General features: G+C 36.9%; 1 protein-coding gene across 1 annotated transcript in view; it reads right to left on the bottom strand.

Moving 5' to 3' along the window:
- LOC150099915 (protein C-mannosyl-transferase DPY19L1-like) overlaps window positions 1-21,132 on the bottom strand; it is a 331,158-nt gene that overhangs the window by 218,523 nt on the left and 91,503 nt on the right. The window contains exon 4 of the mRNA XM_090403079.1: window positions 12,391-12,528. Coding sequence (XP_090259205.1) covers window positions 12,391-12,528 — 138 coding nt within the window. The remainder of the gene's footprint in view (window positions 1-12,390; window positions 12,529-21,132) is intronic.

Raw genomic sequence — 21,132 nt, 5'->3', positions numbered from 1 at the left:
CTGCTATTTTCACCTCATTACACTTTTTTCTATATTGCTCCTCTATTTGTTCTGATGTATCCCTTCTTATCTTCAACAATCTTTTCTCCTGTACTAACTTCAGTGTTTCTTGTCTAATCCATTTCTTCTTGATCTTCTCTACTTCTGGTACTGTTTCTTCAACTGAATCTTCTATTGTCTTCATAACTCCTTTCACTCTTAGATTTGAATTTTTTTCTTTGTCCACACTTTTAAGTTTCTCCTCTAACACTGTTCTGTGCCTTCTTCCTATTTCTGCTTCACTTATTCTTGCTGTATCTCTTCATTTCTAATGATGGGCTTATATTTTCTTTAATTTCAACTTGATGTTTGCAATCACTAAACTATGATCCAAGTCTATATCCGTTCCTTGAAAAATTCGACACTGCTGTACTGATGTTATCTATCTTCTTTTAATCATATCAATCATGTTCTTGGTTTTCACCATCATGTTCACATCCATTTTCTACACTTCTTTTGCAGGAATCTTGTGCTATAGATCATCATATCATGGTCCACAGAAAATTCCATTTTTTCACCTCGTTCATTTCTTTCTCCGAAATCATATTTTCCCATGACTCTTTCCCAACCATCATTATAAAATCTGAATTTGGCATTCCAATCTCCTTTAATAATTAGTACATCTTGCTTTGGTATTGTTTCTATTTTTGTAAATTAGGTCAATATCCTCATATGAGCTGTCAGATGTGGGTGCATATATCTGGACTATTGATATGAGGTGGTATTAAAAAGTTTCGAGACTAGCTCTGTTTACAAGAAATTACTTTATTTATCTACGTTTACACACTATCACTTTCAAATTAGTCCCCTTGCATATCAATACAGCGCTCCCAGCATTCTTGCCACTTCTGGAATGTGTCCTGGAAGTCTTCTTTTTGAAGCATGTCAAGCACATTCTGCTTGGCATGCTTCGCAATGGTGTCAAAACAGTGACCTTTGAGCTGGATCTTCATCTTCGGGAAGAGGGTGAAGTCTGCAGGAGTCAAATCTGGCAAGTAGGGTGAGTGCGGAAGTGAGATCATGTTGTTTCTGGTGAGAAACTCGCATGTGAGGAGAGCTTGGTGACAGGGTGCATTGTCGTCATGGAGTATCCAGTTTTTCGCATGCCACAGATCTGGTCGCTTTCACCGAATGTCCTCCTCAGACGCCTTAAAACCTGGCAATAGAACTCGCTATTGACGGGCTGGCCCCTGAGGATGAATTCTAGATGCACAATGCTGCAAATGTCAAAAAAGATGATGAGCATGCACTTTTTCGAGCTGCGGACCTGCCTCGCCTTTTTCGGTCATGGAGATGATGGGCTCTTTCACTGTGAAGACTGTTGCTTCGTCTTAGGATTGTACCCATACACCCAAGTTTCGTCACCAGTAACGATCCTCAAATTTCATGTTTTTTCAAACGTGGATTTCACGTTTGCTCTTTGTTCTAACTTGCTGTCCATAAGGAAATCGCAGATGTGGTAATGCAGGTGGTCAGAATAGAATCAGTTGCACACCTCCCGATGCACACAGGACAATGTCTTTTGGCACACTAACTTATGCAGGTAGGTGCTCTCTGTGACTGTGAGTGCAGTCACAGAGAGATGGCATGTTACAGAGTTTGTAACATGCCATCTGTTGGCATGTTACAAACCTAGTCTCGAAATGTTTTGATACCACCTCGTATATTAAATGGTTTTGCTTGAAATCTTAATGCTATGATTTATTCATTGACTGGTTTTTAGCCTGAGAGTGCCTTTCTAGTTTTTTTTTTTTTGTTAAGAAGGAAACAAACTCCTGCTTCATGTTTGGTGTCATGCCATGACCATATGACTTCGCATCTATTTATCTTTCCTGCTGATGTCCATCGCAACTCTGCCAGTCCTGGTATATCACACCGATATCTCTTCATTTCCTTGTGAAGTAATTCTAGTTTTCCTGCCATCCAAAGTGTCCATACAGTCCATGTTCCTACTGATAATAGTTTTGTTAGTTTCAGTTTCCTTTTGGTATCCCACTTTTCGATCCGACCACCAATCGCTTGATTGGTATCGCGAACCTTGTCGATCCGGGCGGCATCCGAGCTGGCATGATGTAGCTGTTGATCGTATAGGCATCAGATAACGATCATGTTTTTTCTTTACAGTCAGAGCATCAACACTCATCTGACCGACCCTCCTCCTTTATCCAGGCTTGGGACTGGCATGAGACCCCTAAGGATTCCATGGCAGCTTTTTGCTTTGCTTCGTTTTTTGGCAAATCAGAATTAACTTACAGCAGATTATTCAATGCCTTAAAGGGCTTACGTTCATCATTAGATCCTGAAACATTAATGGTTGACTTCGAAAAAGCAACTATGAATGCTTTTTGTAACATATTTACATCAACAACTATAACAGGTTGTTTATTTCATATGGCACAAAATCTTTATTGCAAAATTGTTGCCATTGGTTTCAAGTTAGGCTATCAAACAGATGCTGAATTCAACGTGAAAATTAAATGCTTCACAGCATTTTGCATTTTTTCCAATGAGCAATGTTACTGATGGATTTGTTGAATTGATGATTCGCATCAAAAAGTTAATTATTTACGCAGCATCTCTTTTATTTTAATTTGCACAATTTTTAAATGATATCATTATGTTATGTATCACTGGCATTTACCTTAATAAAGATTTGCCTTTTTAATGATTTTATAATGCCCTTTATCATCCATTGATTATTTACAAAAATTAATGCAAAATGTCTTACAGCAAAAATGTTTACAGCGAATTTTCCAGTCACACTGCTCAACATCCTTTCACAGTACACCTAGAAACAAAGAGAACAAGTTTCTTTTCCTCTTCCTTCATCCCTAAGGAATATAATACACAGTCTTTCAAATCAAATGTGAACAAGTTCCTCCTTTCCCAACCCACTACCCATATATACGGTATACTAACTAATGTACTATAGGTTGATCAACCAACCTTTTGTGTATGGGCTCAACATTAAAAAAATTTGTCTGAGTGTACAGGGCTCAGCCAGATGAGTATAGATACTATTCCTTCACTGTATGAAGTGCCGGCATTCTACAAGAACATGATTAATGGTGAGACGATTGTTGCATTACTCACACATAGGTGGGTTATTAGCCCTCGGTAAATGAGTGGAGGCAGATGACTGTGGCCTACATGGAGCCTAGCTAGAACTACTACTTCTCTCTAGTTCCTCTGTTGACTAGACTGCCAGTGCCTAATTTCAGGTTTAATCTCGTGCAGTTTGTTTGTTAGTGCTTCCTGCCAATACTACTGCTGCCATTGGTCTTTGATTTCATTATTTGTATGTAGTCAGCGTATGGAACAGTTAAACAAGATGTTGAGAAGGAATGAGCTCATCTAGCAGCAGCATCTGCAATGATATTTCACTTAATTCTGGTGTAGCTGGGAATCCAGCAAAACTGAACACCAAAATTAAGGATCTTTATTTTGGATAACAGTTGCAACACCTCACCAAACATTGGGTGTGGATTATACACCAGAGATGAGATAGCCTGTAAAGAGCTTAAAGAGTCTATAAATTATGCACTTTTGGTAGGAGCTTTCTTTTATATGTATAAGTGTGATCTGATTTAGCATGCAACTCTGCTGCATAATTACTGCAATCGGATGGGATTTGGTTGGAGACAGATCGTGATATTAGGAAACACAGCAGCATTGCCAACAGAGACCTCTGATCTTGAACCATCAGTATAGATGGGTAAGAAATCAGAGTAAACTGCTCTGTGAACATTAAACAGTTGAAAGTAGATAGATGAGGGTGTGTGAGAATTTTGTAGTTGACTGAGTGAGAGGATGCAAGATGGGGTGCTGTTTTGTTTCATACAGGTAGTGTTATTAATGTTAATGCTTATAGCTTCCATAACTTCTTAGATGCATATACCAAAAGGATGAATGGCAGTCTGATGTGTATGATATTGAGCCTCATGATAGAGAGAAAAGAGGCTGGTCCATGCAGGGTGATCAGGAAGGGACTTTATTTTTAGGCCATAGTTGAGCGACAAATATTTTTGTCTAAGTGATAAAGAGGGTTCGTTTGATTCTACATAAAGACTTTGAATGGGTGATGTGTGAAAGGTGCCAGATATTTGGATACCCCGATGATGGATAGGGTCCAACCACTGGAGTGTGCTCTTCCTTGACTATAAACATGAGATCCATAATCAAATTTTTAATGCACAAGTGCACGATAAAAGCCTAGTAAAGAACTTAGATCAGCACCTCATTCAGTAGAGGATAAGGTGTAGAGCATATTCAATTTTTTTTGCACTTTTTCCGAAGATGATGAATATGCGTAGAGAATGTTAGTTTTCTGTCAAAGATAAGGTCCAGAAATTTGGTCTCTTGTACTACTGGAATATCAGTTTGTCCCATTCTTAAATCAGGATCAGGGTGAAGAGTGCATTTCCAGCAGAAGTGCACACAAATGGACTTCTCTGCCAAAAGCTTGAATCCATGGCAAGGAGCCCAGGAAGAGAGACAACTGATTGCTTGTTTGAGTTGCTTTTCAATGACCCTCATATTACAAGAATGACAATAAATTGTGAAGTCATCAACAGAAATGCAATTGCTTATTATAGGAGGAAGCTGTTCAGAGTCACTGAACAGCTTTAACACTTTCACTTTAACAGCAAAGAGGGTCACACTTAAGACAGAGCCTCGAGGAACATTATCTTCTTGGTAATATGGCTGAGATAACGTACTTCCCACTCTGACTTGGAAGACTTTGCTGGAAAGAAAGTTTTAATAAAAACAAGCAGGTGTCCCCTCAGACCTAGACTGAACAGGTCTTTTAATATACTATATCTCCAGGCTGTGTCATAAGCTTTTTCAATGTCGAAGAACACTGAAATCGCATGTTCTTGTTTCAGAAAAGCATCTCTTATACATGTTTTAAAGTAGATCAAATGGTCCAAAGTTGATCGGTGTTTACGAAAGCCACATTGTGTGTTGGAAAGAAGTTTGTTGCTTTCTAGGTACCAGAGGAGCCTTGCATTTACAATTTTTTCCAAGACATTACATAAACAGCTAGTCAGAGCAACTGGGCAATAATTATTAGCCTGTGATTCACTGATATCTTTACCTGGTTTTGGGATATCAGTGATAACTGACTTATATCAAGAGTCCGTAAACTCATCCTCTGTAAATATTATGTTATATAATAGGAGTAGTAGGTCCACAGAAGATAATGGGAGGTGCTTTATCATCTCACAATGGATATCGGGGCCTACTGCACTATGATGAGATAGCAAAAGAGCTCTTTTGAATTCCTCTTTAATAAATGGTTTGTTACATGGAACTACGTCTTTGGCACAGAAGCTTAATTGTTATTTCTCTTGTTGCTCTTTAGTATTAAAAATTCACAGGGATATGAGGCAACTGCTGAGATTCTGACAAAGTTTTCACCCAAAGTGTCACCCAATAGTTTTGGGACCAGTAATGATACATCCATTATGTTCCAAGGTAGACAGCTGATATGTTCTGTATCTACCTTTCATCTTCCAGATTTTATTCCATACAGTTTTTGCACTAGTTGTTTGATTGATGATGATGTAAATTGGATCCAACATTGTTTTTGACTCTGACATCTCATATAACGTGCTTTGGCCTGAGCACGCTTAAAGGTTATTAAATTTGTTGTGGTAGGGTATCCAGGAAATATACCCAATGCTCTGTGTTGATCTTTTTTGGCTGTCTGGCATTCTGGTTCCACCAAGACAGAGTGGAAATCGAGATGATGTTCTTGGAATAGAGGCAGTTGCTGCCTGGACAATGCAGTCGGTTATGTACTTGACTGCTTCATTGATAGGTGTTTGACTGATGGTATCAATATAAAATTTTGCAAAAGGGGAAAAAGTGTTCCAGTCAGCTTGGTCCATTTTTCATATAGGCATCCATGTAGGGGAACATGGTTCCGCTGAAAACATTGTGTGCAAAGAACAGGAAAGTGATTGCTTTCATCCATATTCTCTTCAACATCCCACATGAGCAGTGGAAGAATGGAAGGGGAGCAGATTGCAAGATCAATTACAGAATATGAGTGGATAGGCATATTGAAGAAAGTATTGAGTCTATTCTTCAAAAGGGAGGTCATTATTGCCAAGGAATCTTTCAATAATTCTACCTCACCTATTTGTGTTGGCATTACCCCATAAAGTAATGTGACCATTATCACCCATCAGAAGAAGGGTTTAGGCGCAAGATAAGGTTATCAAGATCAGTTTCATTTAACTCAGCACTCGGTGGTTAATAAATTGAACATACTGTAATAAGAATTCCCGCGGATAAGTAAATTGTTACTGCTTCCAGAGCAGTATTAAGTTAGACATGATTGAAAGGAGCATGACTGTCCATTAGGATAGCTAATCTTTCAGGTCTGTCCTTGCACACAACAGTGAAATTCCTTAAGGTAGGATCCTCATTGGTTCTTAAGTATGTTTCCTGTAGACAGAAACAGAAAGGTCAACAAAATCTTGATATCATCGATATTCTGGCAAAACATATGATGGTTCCATTGTAAAAATTTTCCTATTATTTTGGCTTTATGGACTTGTCTGATTTTTGGGAGGTTCAGGGCTTATCTTTGTCAGGTTTATATTTATCAATTATTTTTGGGAAGAATGAACGGCCAGTGTCCATCGTTTCCTCTGATAAAATATTCAATACATGTGATGTGTTAGGGTCAATTGTCAAGTTTAATTTACTTTCTGTGGATACCGAAGTATCCATTTTTTCTGTGGGAATGTCTGGTGGTTTATCTTTAAGCGATATCTTTGCCATAATTACTTTGACAAGTGGGTTCTCATCAAATGGAATTATTTTTGGAGTTGTCACTGAAGTAAGAACATAGGTCATGTGATTGATGCACTCAACAGAGAAGCACTTGTGATCATAAAGTACAGGTATGGGAAAATTATCAGATGCTAGAATAGACATACAAGTTTGAGTTTCCAGCATTACAGCAAGCCTTGGATCCTGACCCCAGAATATCGAATGAGACACTGCAACACCATTGACCCTTGCAGGCAAGTCCACTAGTCAACTGATCCTGGCCAGGTCATCCAGGATCACGTCTTGCCAAAGCAAAGGCCAAAATAGTGCAAGACTGCCAGGATCTCCCTCTCCGGATTTCCACAGGCTGCACTGCACGGCAAACGGCAAGGTGTTGGATCCCAGTGATGTGGTCTGGAAAAAAGGATAGCAAAAAAGACTCAGGAGAAGTAGAGCAAAGAATACAGGAAGAAAAGTGAAGAAAAAGCGGAAGAATGAAAAGGGTCAGTACTATCACTGGGAGGTCACCTCCACAACGAACAGGTGCTCCAACTGGAGGGATAAAATGGGCACCATCAACATAAGAAGAATCAGTGGAAAGAAATGTAACTAGCAGAAGAATAATGTAATAAGTGCTACTGAAATAAAGAAGACATAAACAGGCCAGATCTTTCTAAGCGACAAATACAAAATTTTATGTGCAGGTTATAACAATTACAGAAAAGGAGTAGTTATAGTATCCAATGCTAAATATGAGGATAATTTAGGCAATATCAAGTAGTGTGATATGAGGAAATATCAGAACGGTGAACTAGATAATGAGACTTTGTGCCTCTGGTTCCATAGAAAGTTATACTACAGAAGAAGTGAAGGGATTTTTTGAAGCATTAGAGACAATAAAAAAGGAAAAGATGGTCCTTGATGGAGATCTAAACAGCAGAGAAGGCAATGATCACCAGACATATAGAAATATTCTGGGAAAATTTGGAAAAAAGAGCAAAGCTAATAATAATCATGAGTACCTGTTGGATTTCTGTTCAGGACATGGACTAGTTATTACTAACACCATGTTCTAATATAAAAATTCACATGAAGATTCAAGAAATAAGAAAAGTCTCATTGACTATATTATTGTTGATAATGATGTTTTCCCACTGGTTCAGGACATAAGAGTATACTACAGAGAATTCAAAACTGGAAGTGATGGCTATTTACTGTTCAGCAGGATAAAACAGAATTTCATATGGAAAAGAAGATTGTATAAGAAAGTTTTAAAGCAAATCAAAGTTAAGCATCTTTCAGGGGTGAACTGTAGACTCAAACATGCAAACATTATTCAATAAGAAATTAAAGACATTGAAAACAAGAATGACACCTTGGAGATATAGTGGCAAATCCAGAAGAAAACACTGATTAATTCAGCCAGACAGTCATGTGGTGAGGGTGTCTGCATAGATAGAAAAATCAGAACTCTATGGTGGACTCAGAAAGTTAAAGTAGTAGTAGTAAAGAAAAAGAATACAGTGCACTAATAGAAAGATGGCAACTGTCAGCTTGTGATCTTAGAGAATATTCTTATTCCTTCCCTCCTCTTTTACCTTGCAGTGTCAGGGATTTTTTTCCACATTAAACCACTACCGTATCGAGGATAAGGTGGTTAGCCCTATGCCTCCCGGTGTATCCTATGTCTGTAGATGCGCGTGTTCACAGGCCGATTTGCTTCTTCTATATCTATACATTCACTGGGCATCTACAGATGCCATATGGTCACTTCGATGCTCGGTGATGTGCCACACCAGGCCTCACCATGTAGCCTTGTCGTTTGCTTTTCTCGGGACCTCAACTCTCTGAAGATCAATCACTCCACACACACCATCCATCCATCTCAATGATGGTCTGACCCTCTTTTTCCTCTTCTGGAGGATGAAAAAATGGAGTTTCCAGGTGAAAAAAACCCCTACCTCCGTATGAGACTGGCTAACTCATCTTTAATCAAAGGAGACCAAATAAAGCCGCCACACGTCACTGACAAGAATTGAAGCCGGGTCTTTCTGACCAAAGAGCTTCATCTATACTGACTGAGCTATGGAGGCTCATATCTTAGAGAATATAGAGAGAAATGAGAGAAATCAAAGCACTGTGTAAAATCAACTAAAGAAAACTCATGGGAAAACTCTGGTAATCCTTTCTTTCATGTCTACATGGTGATCAGAATATATTATGAAACTTATGGATACAACTACCATGTTAGAGTAAAACTTTAGTTTAATATAAAGCAAAATATACACTCGATGTTTTGACCTTCACATTAAGGTCATCTTCTGGAGTATATGTATACACACAAAGAAACAAGCTGCACTACAATCTACATGGCATGCTAAAGTTACTGATCAACTGTTAAAACTATTTGCCTGACCTCAGGTGTTAAAAAAACCTCAGTGCATCAAAGCTAGAGTCCTATTATTATTATTATCAATTAGGTTACAAAGTTAAATTAAGTGGAGAGTAACATGTTTACACAGAAAATAATAGATAAATAAATAAATAAAAATAAAATTACTTATAATAAGTAAACATATAAATTGCAACAACTGGTATGGATAGTGGCCAATAAAAGATGAAAAATTGCTTAGGGTCCTAAAGTCAGGGTTTGCTGGAAACTAAGTGGGCTGAATGTGTGCCATCTAAATTCTTGGGATTTTTAAGCCCCCATTATTATTAAGATTAGAGTGGTTAACCAAAATTTCACAGGCTTCTTTAAATTTTTGTCCATACCAAGTTTTTGTATGATGAACAAATACTTTTCCAATCAATTCGATGTAGGATGTTAAGAGCATGATCTGAGAGGCCTGCTTCACCGAAATTATTATACTTAATGTATCGTTTGTGTTCTTTTTTATGGATGGGAATTGTAAGTCAAGTTCCCCAATATAAGGTAAGTTACAGGTGCAATAGATGCAATAAACTCCAAGGTGTGCCAATGGGGGGAGAGAATCCTTAGAGGTGTTGAATAAGTTTTCAATTTTAAAGGTGGTTTAAAAGTGGCATTAAGATTATAATGATGTAGGATTCTATTAATTTTTTCTGATAATTATAAGTTTCCATAAGTTTCATAATGAAAACTCTGGTAAGGTAGCAAAATATTCTTGAAGCTACTGAAAAAAAAGTTTAGAAATTATGAGTAATGTAAAAGGAATAATGAAAACTAAAGATATTCTAGATGACTAGAGTAATTACTTTTTTAACCCTCTCATGCATGAATTTTTATATTCATTTATAAAAAATTATAATGATGATACAGTACCATTTATCTTACAGTATTACCATGAATTCATTAATTTTGCTAAATTTGTGCTCTGTATATGTTAAAAATTATGTCCTCCTCTGAGAACATCATTTTTATGTTTCCTCATATGGGGCCCTCATGCATGAGAAGGTTAAGATTGCTAAATGAAACAGGCAGCAATAGCATGATGGTAGGAAACACTCAACAGGAATGTTATTTGGAATACAGATCAATACCTGAAGTAGAAAAAGGCCATCCAATGCAGAAAGGCTGCTAGAGTAGATGATATTTGCCTGCAATGTCAAATATGGAGAGATAAAAGTTTTATAGTGGCTATACTGCATAATTCAGAGTGCCTAGTCATAAGGTTGAATACCAGATGATTGGAGTAGAGCTCCCATAGTTCTCATGTATAAAAAGGGAAAATGAAACAAAATTTATTCAAGGAAACTTGAAAACAGCTAAAAGATATTAGGGAAAGTACGTTGGAGAAGAACAAGCCCGATATAGTGGAGAATTCATGAGGATATAACAAGGATTAGTATTTAAGTTTTGTGGACCTAGAAAAAGCACATGACAAGGTGCCAAGAAAAAAGTTGCTCAAAATTGCTAGTTATATGGTGTAAATGGGATATTATATCAAGAAATACTCTGTCTATACTTGAGTAGTAAATCAGCAGCTAGAATTGAAGGAGGTAAGATGATTTGATGTTTAATCATCATCTATATGAATCACATTATGAAGGAAGGTATTAATCCTGATATCAAAACTGGAGATTCTCAGCAATTTACTTTATACAGATGATATTATACTTTTAAATAAATCCAGTTCAAGTCTATAGGATTCCCCAACTAAACTGAATAACTGTGATAATTTTGCTATGAAATCAGCAATAAAAAGACACAGACAATGAAAATAAGCAGAAACATTGAAAACATTAACTGCATCCTGAATGAAGAATCTACAGAACAAGCAACACATTTCACACAATTTTTAGCAAAGATAGCAAATTAAATATGGAAACAGGCAGCAGAATTAGCAAAACTTACATGGCAGGAAGTCAACTGAATAAATTTATAAAGAATGACAGAAAAATTAGTCAAAATACTAAATTAGCTGCATACAAATTTGTTCAATCTAGTTATAACTTATAGATCTGAGAGCTGGGTTAAAAATAAAACATTTGGTCAAAGACTGGAGACCCACAGATATGAGAGTTCTGAAAAAGATTGAGGTAGTGGGATGGCATCAATAGCAATGCCATATTAAAAAGGAAGAACTTGAAGAACTGGACCACTGTTAGCATTCAGGAATGTGTTAGCAGAGTTATTCTCAGGTGATGTGATCTTATACAAGACTTATACAAGAATTATACTAGAACTTATACAAGAATGGGAGAGGAAAGGCTAGTGTTCTTTGCCAAGATGGCTGGAAAAGGATCTAGAAGAAGACCAACATCTAGGCAGATGGATACAGTAAAAAGTGTTTTAGAAAGAGAAATATAAGATGCAATAATATTACAGTCTTGAAAGATAACAGATTAATCTGAAGGAAAATTTTTGATAGGAAGTTAGTAATGATGTAACTTTTTCATGTAGTACTATCATAATATCCTGTACATTCTCTGAAGGTATGTGTCAGAAATTTGATGATGAGGATAGTTCCAATCTATTTAAAAAAAAAAAAAAAAAAAAAAAAACAGAATGTGAGTATAAGAATTTCGGTATTAAGTGTTCTAAGAGTAAGACTGAAACTTCATGCTGTCAGCACTCAAGAATGAGCAGAACTAATCTAAAGTGGTATATTTAAATGGAATGGAAGAGGAAAGGTTAATAAAACAAATGCTTAATGCCTAGGTGGCAGGAAAAGTAATGAGAGGAAAACCAAGGTTGAGGTGGATTCATGTAATTAGAAATGATCTAGAAGACAGTTAAGATTTGACAATACTGGAATGCTAACAAGTGACAGACTAATGCAACTTATATTATGTAGTACTGTTATAGTATTCTGTACATCCCTTTGAAGGTATATATAAGGAAATTAATGATGTCGATATAAGCAAAATTATTAAAAATCCTAACTGCACAAGGACTTTACGGACACCCTGTATATGAATAGAAGAGAGGATGTGATTTTGTGTATGCGTATGTATACATATAATCTGTTTTAAATCTCCTATGTTTCTTAGTTGTAAAAATCTCTCGAACAGGTAAACATAAAGTTTCAATGAAAAGTGAAAATATGGTGGTTATAATAAAAAGGTTTCAAATGTACTTACTTCTGGATACAAGTTAAAACGTTCTAAAGTATTAATAACCTGGGGATATTCTGTCAAATTATCATGCATCATACTATGCACACCATGCCACAGTGTTGGTGCTTCAGTTAATGTTTTAAAATAACTGTAATACAGACCCTGAAAATAAAAATAAAAAATAATCACATACAGACATTTAACAATACTACATTTTTTTTTGTTTGTTTGTTTCCCTTTCAAAACAAAAGACAAACAGAATTCTTTGATGTAAAGGTAACCATGCAAATCCATAAGAGACATAACATACACATGAATACAGTGGAGAGATATTCAATTAACTGTAATTAAGTATATAAATATTTTGGAAGTCTCCTACTCTCTCTTGTAGTCACAACAGAGAGAGAGAGTAAGAGACAGGTAAATATAATGCTTTTAGGACTTATATTACTGAATTATATTATTATAATATTGTACACAGTGTGTGCGTGCGTGAATATACTGCTATTAGGACTATAATGCTATATAATTATACAACCTTGTATCCTCTGGCACTACAAAGGCGCAAAGTGGAATGATCTCCTGAACTGCTACTCTACTTTCCCCATGGCATAACTACTGCTTCATAACTGCTCTTCTGACCCAGACACCTGCACTGAGCGAGTCACAGAAATCATCCGCAGTGGCATGAAGGCATTCATCCCTCATTCTATCCAAAATTCTGTCCACTTTCCAAGCTCTGGCTCAACAGAAGATATATGAAAGTAGTCGAAGAAAAAAAAAAAACTCAGCTTACTGCAAGTGGCTTGCATCAAGAACCTAAGCTTCATACTCAGCTTATGTGGAAGAACACAATAACTGTAAATCAACTATCAACAAATCCAAAATCTAACTTCATAAAGGCCAATAGTCTCATAAAAGCTATCGGATGCAACTTCTGCTCACCTGTATTCCCACCTCTCACGCATCCAAATAGCATAGATGGGTGAGAGGTGGGAATGCAGGTTATTGATAAAGTATCCAAAGAAAAAGTTGACCTCCTAGCATCATTTTTTCCTCCACCTCCTGTATAGATAGACAAAAGCAAATCACTTCCTTCCTTAGAGGATGCATGAAGAATATAAGACACAGGCCAGAAGAGTGACTAGTGTGGTAAGGAAAGCGAAACTGGAATATGAGAGGAGATTGGCCCTAAAATCTAAAGAAAATCCTAGGGAATTTTTTAGCTATGTGGCCAGTAGGTGGAGAAATGACTGTGGAAGAATGATATTGTGGGATAAAAATGGGAATAGAGTGACTGATGCAGAGGACATAGTGGAATTGTTCAATGACCACTTTATTGGAGTATTTCATCCTGGAGGAGTTAGTTTTAATGCTAGAGGGATAGGGTAGGTTCAAGGTTTAGAGGTACAGGAGGAGAGTGTGGTTCAGATACTGAGAACTCTGGATGTCAATAAAGCTTTTGGACTGGATGGTATTTCACCACGAGTTTTGAGAGAATGTGCTAGGGAACTGACAGTGCCTTTAACCTGGCTTTTCAATGAAAGTCTGGCTTTGGCAAAGGTGCCCAAGGAATGGAAGGAAGGTAAGATAGTGCCATTGCATAAGGGTGGTAACAGACCGGAAGTGTCTAATTATAGACCAGTCTGTGTGTGAACAGTAGTTGTTAAGATCTTGGAGAAAGTAGTGAGGAACCGTATACAGCACTGGGCAGATGAGGGTAATGTTATCTGTGAGAGTCAACACGGATTTGTGAAAGGGCGCTCTTGTTTTAGCAATATGCTAGCCTTTTATAATAAAGTTACAAGAACATTAGATGAGGGAAAGGCATATACTGCAATTTTCTTAGACTTAGCAAAGGCATTTGACAGGGTGCCACATGATAAGCTGATATTTAAGTCGCAACACATGGGTCTGGATGTCAGATTGGTCAACTGGATTCAGGATTGGCTGTCTGATAGGTATCAGAGAGTTGTGTATGGTGGAGCAGTTTCAAGGAGACAGAAGGTTACAAGTGGGGTCCCACAGGGCTCAGTACTAGGACCTATATTGTTTAACCTTTATATCAATGACATTGCCAGTGGATTGCAAGGGGATATTCAGTTGTTTGCAGATGATGCGAAGCTGGGAAGGATTATTAGTAATAGTGCAGATGTGGTAGCCCTGCAAGAGGATTTGAATAAGCTAGATAGATGGGCAAATGAATGGGGGTTTCAGTTTAGTGCAGCAAAATGTAAGGTCTTGAGGTTTGGGAAACATCGATGGGATGCTGCATACTCTATGGGAGGAGTTATACTAGAGGAAGTTGGGGGAGACAAGAGATCTGGGGTTGATGATTGATAGAAACTTGAAGTTTAGGGGACATATTGCAAAGGTGGTGAAGGTAACACAGAGGATTGCTGCAATTATGAGAAGGACACTGACCTGCAGAGATAAGAGGGTTATCATTCCGTTGTATAAGTCTCTGATCAGACCACACTTGGATTTTTGTTCTCAGATTTGGTCCCCAGGATTTGAAGGGGATAAATTAACTGTGGAAAAGATACAAAGACGGATGACAAAGATGGTCTCAGGACTGTACAAGGATAGAGGTGATGTGATTGAGACTTTTAAATTGTTGAGAGGTGGTTACACTGGGTTGACACTGGGGAGTTCTTTCACTTGGTTGAACAGCGGGAAGGAGTGATGACAAGAGGCCATCCCTGGAAGTTACGAAAGGAAACTGTGAGCAAGAGGGTGAGGAGTGGTTTCTTTGCATGGAGGGTGGTTGAGCCGTGGAATGCATTGCCTGATAGAGTGGTGAGGGCGAGAACGGTCAATGAGTTTAAGGAGTTGTATGATAGATTCTGTGTTTCTTAGGGGGGAACCTCCCCTCGTCCTTCCTAAGAACATAAAGTCTTGACAGACTTTATGTTCTTAGGAAGGACCTCCCACGATGAGTCTTTTGACTCCATGGAGGCCTGAATAATAATAATAATACCAGCAACTGAGCACCATATGTCTCCTGTGGCCTTTTGGTAGAAAGACATAAGAATATTAGAAAATCTGAACACTACAAAGTAATTTGCTCCCAATGGCATCTTCTTCTTATTGTACTCAAACATTGTGTTCCATATATCTATGACATGGGAAACGAAAGCCTACCATCCAACTACTGACCAATTAACATCACCTCAATCCTCTTCAAAATAATGGAGAAAGTTACCAATAGTCAACTTCTTCACTACCTAAAAGCTCACCAGTTAACCACTGACCTTATGACTTGCTATTTTGATTCATAATTTTGAATATAGTTAATGGTCTGTCTCCCTGACAAACTCCACATAACTGGATGAAATATATTGGAATTTTAAAATAAAATTATATATGATTATATAAAATTCTGATTATATATTCTAAAAATGCGATTATATAAAATCATATAAAATTCTATATAATTTTTGCTACATGCGTAAGCTGTAAAGTTATTTTAATGTATATAAGTATATAAGTATGGATTATAAGATATATAAGTATGGATTCTGCTAATCTAGATGTACCATAGAAAGGTTCAGAGAAACATGTGCTGTTGCCCTTGGCATTTCCAAGGCTTTCGAATCGTGTTTGGCATCAAGGCCTGCTTTGCAAACTGTCTTCCTTAAGTTTACCTGCCACCCTCTGTAACTGGTCAGCCAGCTTTCTCTCTGGTCATTTACTGTGTATCATAGTGGATGGTATCCTCTCTTTGATCTTCGTTACCAATGGAGTGCCTCAGGGCTCCATTCTCTCACCTATCCTCTTTCTTTTATACATAAATGACACACACACACACACACACACACACACACACACACACACACACACACACACACACACACACTCGATCACCAAATCCCATTCATAGCTTTACTGACAATAGCACTCTCCATTCATCCTACTCTTTTGACAACCTTGCATTTCCCAGATATCCCTTACATCAAGATCATCAACAGTCAGTGCTTTAACACTAATCTCCATACCATCTTTCAGTAGGACAAGGATAACCTACACCTTCAATGACATCAAAATCTTGCCTTTTTTCTCACAAAAGGGATCTAAGCTCACCTTCCCTCATCCCCTGCAATACACACATCACCAGACATGATGTACCATCACTCCTTTGACTGACATTTACTATCAATCTCTCTCTTGGCACAATCACACTGCATAACTAGCTTCCTCGCTTCTAAAAAACTAGGCATTCCACTCTGCTCAAGAAACTATTTTACACCCATGCAGCTACTAACCCTATATTAAATCCCAAATCTACCCATCCTTGGAATACTGTTCACACATTTGGGGTAGTGCACCTAAAACTTCCTTAAAAATTCTTAATGCTGTCCAGAGGAGAGTAATTTGGCTTATAGATGACCCTTCCCTCACAGATTCACTTAAACTACTATCTCACAGACACAATTAATACTTTTAATGGGACATGTGCACTTGACATTAAAAATTTAACTTTACAGCTTGCATAAGTAGCAAAAATTATCTAGAATTTTATTTAAAACTCCAATATATTTCATCCAACATTACATGGACTTCATCACAGAAACAGACCATTAACTACTTCAGCTGTGACCAAGACACGAGCTAATATGCACATGAATTATGACTTGCTATTTTGATTCATAATTTTGAATATAGTTAATGGTCTGTCTCCCTGACAAACTCCACATAACTGGATGAAATATATTGGAATTTTAAAATAAAATTATATATGATTATATAAAATTCTGATTATATATTCTAAAAATGTGATTATATAAAATCATATAAAATTCTATATAATTTTTGCTACATGCGTAAGCTGTAAAGTTATTTTAATGTCAAATGGAGAATTGATGTTTCAGCTCTCTCTTCTCTAGGTATTTTCACAGCCAGTGCTGAAGTGAATTGGCAAACATCGATTTTCCATTTGCTGTTAGGCCTGTTAAAACAAGAACAGCAGCTGTTTGCATCGCTTCTTCCTCGTTTATTCTATATACCTCTGTCCTCTAGAAAAACTTTCCCCATGATGTGTTTCCCAACAATTTCAACCTATGGCTCTTCAAAAAGAATGTCAATAGGTTTCTTCTTTCTCAACCCTTATCTGCACCCTCATATACAGCACTGGTATGCTACATATTCTTGTATACAGATGTATAATCTAAGTCTCAGCTCTGACAAGGTTTCAAAGGGGCAGAAAGACAATAAGACATTTTTCCTTAACATAAAGGTGGCTGCTTAACACAGAAGTAGCAAATTACAGACCAATTAATATCACAGTTATGGTGAAGTCAAGTTGTTAAGATATTTAATCTTGACATGATTTTGTTTAAAAAAAATATTATTGTTAGTTTAGGTAATTCAAAATGAAATGAAAATATCCTTATGTTGATAAAAATTGTTGAAACAATATTTTACTATATAAAAACTACTATAGCAGTAATGCTTGACATTTTGCTTCTAGCTTGTAGATTCCAACGTAACTATAATTAAAATATACATAAATGTTTTAACTGAGTGCAATGAAATAATCATCAAGTAGAAAAAAAACTTCTCCACATTGCAAATAAATGTAATCAGCTCACCATTACTGAAAACTTCTCTTCGCTGTTTGTGATACACAGCTGTCGTGACATCATTTCATGCAGTCGCAACTGAAAGAATACACATGAATTCTGTGTATTCGTGTGATATGAAATGTATGTGATATGAAAACAGACAACTGATGAACATGAGAGAGAAAAAATATATTGAAATATATATAGAGAGAGAGATTCAAAAATGGAATGGATAGAAGAATATAAGGGAGCATTGGAAGTAATTCCTTTTAAGAAATAAGGATCCTGTGTAAATAAGGATACTGAATAAAACTAGCTAAACAAAAGTCATGGGAAGAGTTTGGTAAGAACACAGAATATAAATATCAGAAAGGCGGAAAAAATATTCTGGAGGCTGCTGAAAAAGCTCAGAAATAGAGAAAAGAGTGCTGCAAAAGGAATTAGGGATGATAAAGGCAACATGAAAACTGGATATGTTCTTGATGTATGGAGTAACTACTTCAAAAAATTGCTAAACAAGAAGTGACAGCACAGTGGTAAAAAACACTTAACAAGCATGCAATCAGGAATATATATCCACACTTGAAGCAGAGAACGCCATCAAAAGTCTGATGTGGAAAGGCAGTAAGAGTAGATAATATTCGACAAGAAATGCTCAAGTATGGAGGTACAAAAGTCTTGTAGAGGCTGCACTGCATACTTCAAAAGGCCTGGACAAAGGGATGAATTCCAGATGATTGGAGTGGAGCGGAGCTCTCATAGTACCCATCTATAAAAAAGGGAAATAAAACTGAATGTTAGAATTACAGAGGAATTTCCATACTGAGTGTTTCCTGATAAGATTTATGCAAGTATACTTGAGAAATGGTTGAGAAGGATTGTAGAAGAGAAGTTTGGTGAATAACAAGCTGGAATCAAGCCAAATACAGGGTGTTCGGGATAAATTTGACATATTTATAATTAATTATATTTTTCCGTAAGTTACATGTATTAACATACACTTCTCTTCATTTAAAAGTTTGGACCCTTCTTCATTCATATACAAGATGTCAGAAAGGATGGATAGCTGGAACCCACCTGAATCATGGAAGAGAATAACTTGTATCATGATGATTCGTGCCTGCCATCAAAATAAGGATATTACGACTGCTGCCCAATGCTCCCTGAATACAGTAAAAACAATCAGGCATGAACTAGAGACTTGCAATGGTGACTACGAGGATGTAGCAAGAAGAAAGATCCCTAGCAGACGATCTGATTGCGTTCGTACAGCAGAATTCCTCGCAAATCTGCAGGAACAGGTGTTGAAGAACCCTGGCATTGGAATTCGGGCTTTGTTCGTGGAGTTGCTAACTGTAGTCAAGCCCTGGATAACAAGGGTAGCCAATGGTAGGCCGTATGTATGGCAGCAGGATTCGGCCCCTTGCCACACCTCTGGGAAAAGTCAAAAATGGTTGTCTGAAAATTTCTACGACTTCACCAGTCCAAATGTTTGGCCTCCAAACTCCCCAGACCTTAACCTCATGGATTATTTTGTATGGGGCGCAGTTGAAAAAGACACCAATCGCACTTCCAGTAATACAAAAGCCCAGTTAATGGATAAAATTAAAACAGTTTTTGCGGCCCTTCCCAGGGAGACTGTAGCATCAGCTTGTTCGAGGTTCCGAAGCAGAATTGAAGCTGTGATCGATGCTAATGGTGGTTATTTTGAGTAAATCTTGTTGATAGTATTGTAATTAACTCTGCCTGTAATGTTTTTTTGTCAATTCATTAAATTTAATAGATACAAAGAAGATTTTCTTTTTCCTTACGAAACTGTCAAATTTATACCGAACACCCTGTAGAAGCTGGCAGGATCAGATTTTCACTTTACAACAAATAGTTCAGAAATCGTGGGAATAAAACAAAGATCTGTATTTAAGTTTTATAGATCTGCAAAAGACATATGACATGGTGCCAAGTGAAAAGCTATTCAAAACGAATTTGAATTAGTCTTTATTTGCAAGTCTGCAGTTAGAATTGAAGGAAGTATAGGAAGATGGTTTGATGTTAAATCTGGTGTCAGACAAAGATGTACATTATCCCTGTTGCTCATTATCTATATGACTAACATTATAAACGAGAGTAATATTAAACTGATATCAAAATTGGAGATGTTGATCTCAGCTCTTTACTTCAGGCAGATGATGTTATACTTTTAAATAAATCCAGTACAAGTCTGCAAGATTACCTGACTAAACTGAATAACTGTTGTAATGAATTCGGTATGAAAATCAGCAAATAGCAAGACAAAGACAATGAAAATATCAATTACATTGTGAATGTAGAACCTACAGAATAAGTAAAACATTCCAGCTACTTAGACATAATTTTTAGCGAAGATGGTAAATTAAATATGGAAATAGACAACAGAATCAACAAAGCCGGTATGGTAGGAAGTCTACTAAATAAATTTATTTGGAATAAGAGAGAAATTAGTCAAAACACAAAATTAGCTGTATACAAGACAGTGTTCAAACCAATTTTAATTTCTGGATTTCAGGTTAGAAATAAAACACTTGACCAAAAACTAGAGACCACAGATATCTCAGGCTAATCTCAGGTGGTATGGTCACTTAAACAGAATGGAAGAGGAAAGATTAGCAAAACAAGGGTTCTCTGCCAAGTTGGGGAAAAAGACCCAGAGGAAGACCAAGGTATAGGTGGATTGATACAGTAAAAAGTGCCTCAGAAGACAGAAATATAAGATCTGATAATTTTTGAGTCTTAACAGATAACAGATTGATTTGGAGGAAGTTGATAGGAAGTTAGTAATGATGTAAATTTTTCATGTAGTACTATCAATATGCATCATCAATTTAGCCTTATGGGTACCAAGCGAATGATCATTATGGGTGACTTTAATTTTCCAAACATTGATTGGGTAGAAGAGAAATCTCATGATAAGAAAGAACAGGAATTTATTGAATTGTTGCGGGATAACTTTCTCAAGCAGCATGTGAAAGAAGGAACTCAAGGTCAAAGAGTGTTGGAATTGCTCATAGCGTCAGACGGGATCTCTGTCAAGAATATAGCTATTTTACCACCAATTGGTGACAGTGATCATGCTGTTTTCTTGGGAAGTATCTACTTGTATTGAAACTCTGATTAAATCAGACTACATGCTGAATTACAAAGCTGGAAATTATGATCAACTTAGAAG

Source organism: Typopeltis vanoorti, chromosome 13 (assembly GCF_054136105.1).
Source record: "Typopeltis vanoorti isolate ZY-2024b chromosome 13, IOZ_Tvanoo_1.0, whole genome shotgun sequence".
Lineage (NCBI taxonomy): Eukaryota > Metazoa > Arthropoda > Arachnida > Uropygi > Thelyphonidae > Typopeltis > Typopeltis vanoorti.
This window is presented reverse-complemented; position numbering and strand designations above follow the sequence as displayed.